Source organism: Papaver somniferum, chromosome 9 (assembly GCF_003573695.1).
Source record: "Papaver somniferum cultivar HN1 chromosome 9, ASM357369v1, whole genome shotgun sequence".
NCBI classification, from domain to species: Eukaryota; Viridiplantae; Streptophyta; class Magnoliopsida; order Ranunculales; family Papaveraceae; genus Papaver; species Papaver somniferum.
The window spans coordinates 198,426,721-198,429,683 of NC_039366.1; the positions used below are offsets into that span (position 1 = coordinate 198,426,721).

The 2,963-nt window shown below is 37.0% G+C and overlaps 1 protein-coding gene across 2 annotated transcripts; it reads left to right on the plus strand.

Annotated features, from left to right (window-relative positions):
* The first annotated feature begins 312 nt into the window (after positions 1-312).
* On the plus strand, positions 313-2,704 carry LOC113313955. Of its 2 annotated transcripts, none has more exons than XM_026562724.1 (3): positions 313-471; positions 1,671-2,354; positions 2,448-2,704. In XM_026562724.1, exons 2-3 carry the CDS (start codon positions 1,692-1,694, stop codon positions 2,454-2,456), a joined length of 672 nt encoding a protein of 223 aa, XP_026418509.1. In that variant the 5' UTR covers positions 313-471; positions 1,671-1,691; the 3' UTR covers positions 2,457-2,704. The 2 variants fall into 2 exon arrangements, with proteins under 2 accessions (XP_026418509.1, XP_026418508.1); XM_026562723.1 differs by having other exon boundaries at positions 314-471; positions 2,445-2,704.
* Positions 2,705-2,963: the final 259 nt, after the last annotated feature.

Here is a 2,963-nt window from a genome sequence, read left to right on the forward strand (position 1 = left end):
CGGATACTAAGTCTCAAACCACCACCATCATTAGAAAGATAATTCTAATTTATTTTTGGAATTTCACGTATTTCCGGTTTTGTAGATTTTCATATTTTCATTCCCTTTACATTCTATTAAGAACCACACGAGGGCACGGTGAATCTTAGAGCTGCACAAGAATCGGTGTAGGAAGTACACGAAACGAGGTTAAAATTGGAACCGGTAGAGGGGTACAGGTACCTGGTTCTAAGAAATTCCCGGAGTTACCGAAACCAAAAAAACCGGATACTGATAGCTGTGGATTAGAATTATGATGGTCAATCTGAGCCATCCAATCTAGGTTTGGTAGAGAGAATATATTTCACTCTTTACCTTCTCTTTCTTCAACTTCTTCTTCGTTTCTTCCGACGATTCTTCTCCAAACCCACGAACTTCAATAGCAGCAACCACCACCTCTCCTCTACAGATCGAAGCTCTTTCTCTTTCAAGGTAAGCTAGGGTTTCTTATTCTTCTTATTATCTTTCAAGTTTCAATTGATAGTTCATATCATATATAATCGAGTTCATTACTCTGTGAGAAGAAGGAACATATTTCCTTCAGAGGATTTCTGCAATTTTTAGGAAGTGGAAGGATGCTATATAGTAAGGGTTTGAGATTTGATAGGGTAGTCATGGCAACTACGGGAATAAAATTTCAATATGCCGGGTTTTACAAGAAAGGATTTGTCTTCTTTACATAACAGGGAGACGTTTTTTCAACAGTTTTATTTATTTTCTTCTGTCTTTTACAATAGATTCTATTGAATGATCTGTTTTAGTTTTCAATTATATAGGCAAAACGCATTTTAGTTCATGTATATCCTGATTGGAGTATCAAAAGGATCAGACTTAGTTTTACTGATGATAAATCTTTCCACTGATCTCCAATTGAAGTGTCATGGTTTGTTACATAAAAATAATTGGTATGAGACATTCTTAGTATGATCATCAAGATAAGTATGAAAATGAATATTCTGCCTTTACTTTGGCATTTTGGGTTACTGTCTTGGTCCATCCTTGCTGGCTTGTTTCAGTATTGTTTTTTTTTTGGGCCATTTATAGAATGGTCATACTTTTTGTAATTCGGTCACAAAATGGTCACACTTTTGTAATTCGTTCACGGAACAGTCATACTTCCATCCGATTTAACACTTTTGAATAAAACGGTGTTATCTTTTCGTAAAATACCCTTTCCATTTAACTAATTAGTTGAAGCGGTGGTGGTGGTGGTGGTGGAAGCTTAAGAATTCGGTGAACCCTTTCGGTGAATTCGGTGTAACGAACCTGAATGTGGTGTAACGATCCTGAATGCGGTGTAGCGGTGTGTAAGTGGCGGCACCACCACTTACAAATAGCACCACCATCAAAACAATTGCAATGAAGGCAAAATTGATAATAGTGTATGGAGGGATAAGTAGGGAGGACACATAGGTAATTTGATTGACATATTTAACTGTGAGTCATCAGTTAACTCTCTTTTTAACGGAAGTGTGACCATTTTGTTGATAGTTTGTAACAATATGATGGTTTTGTGAATCGGGTCCTAATACTAGGAATGTTTTGTACATTTTCCTTTTTTTTTGTTGCTTTTTATTTCTCTTTCTTGGTATTTTGAAGTTGTGCTGAAAACTTCTATTATAATATTACAGTTTGTTGTTGCTGTATGAATCATGGTGAGGATTGTAAGGAAACTACAGAGTATGAATTTCACCAGAAGTTTTTCTACCGAGAAATCCAAGCCGGTGTTTTACACTAGGTGGCCTATCCCACCAATGAACATCCTCAAGTTCAATACAGATGCATCTGTGAAGGGTCATGAAAGTAAATGTGCGTTTGTAGCGAGGGTTCATGGAGGGAAGTATGCAGATGGCATCATGGGAGGAAAAAGTAGTCTTGGCAAATGGGTAATTGGGGGTTTCCGCCCTTTAGATAATAACACATCCATAGTTGCTAGCAAAATTCACGGAATCTTGTATGCTATGGAGGCGGGGGGAAAGATCATAGAAAAGCTACCTCAACCACTTCATTTGTGGATTGAAAGCGATGAGAAAGCTGTTGTTGGTGCTGCTAATGGAGAGAATGATATTAAATCTGAGTATCGGGATATGGTTAACGAAATTGTTCATAAGAAAGAAGAACTTGAAAAAAATAATATTGTGTGTTTGTTCAGCTTTATAAAAGGTGAAGCTAACGGTGTTGCACACCTGCTCGCAAGGTTGGACTCGAAGAAGGTGTTGGACATGCCTACTGTGGAGGATGTTCCCGAGGACATTAGGGATGAAGTTGTAAAAGTGCTCGAATCTGATTCCATGGGGACTAAGTATCAAATTAAGGTATTTTTATCTCTTCCTCATTAATTTTTAAAGATTAGTTTAAAGTTGTTTGGGACCCATTGAAAATGGATTTTTTGTTTTGCATTTCAGAAGAGAAGGTGAAACAAGTTTAAGGGACTGCTCATTGCCAAAGTCTTGGAGATGCATTGACAGCTAGTAAGGAACACCAAAAAGTTTCATATTGTATTTATTTGGTTGCATGGGTTGGTTTAGAATTTGGTCAATCATTTTAAAAGCTGCTCTCTCTTTTATTTTTTGGTCGTCAGAAATAGAATATATTTGAATATATTTGATTTTCTTAAAGTTAGCCAAGTATGCTAGTACCAGAAGTTGAATTCTGGTTTTGCGGAGTTTGAAAGATGCAAGTTGTATGTTTATATGTCGGTATGATGCCCAGGTTACAAGGATGGTTAGCTTTTCTGCATCTCTTATAGATGCAGGATGAAAAGTGGTGCAAATTGTTTGTGCAGTTAGACTTCTAGTGGCTAGTATGGATTTACATGAGATTTACTGGCGTGTCTGGTATCTCTTAGAAATTTTGATGGCTAGTTTTTCCCAATATGATTGAAGATGTGATTGCCATCAGTATAGAATTCTGGTTTTGCAGAG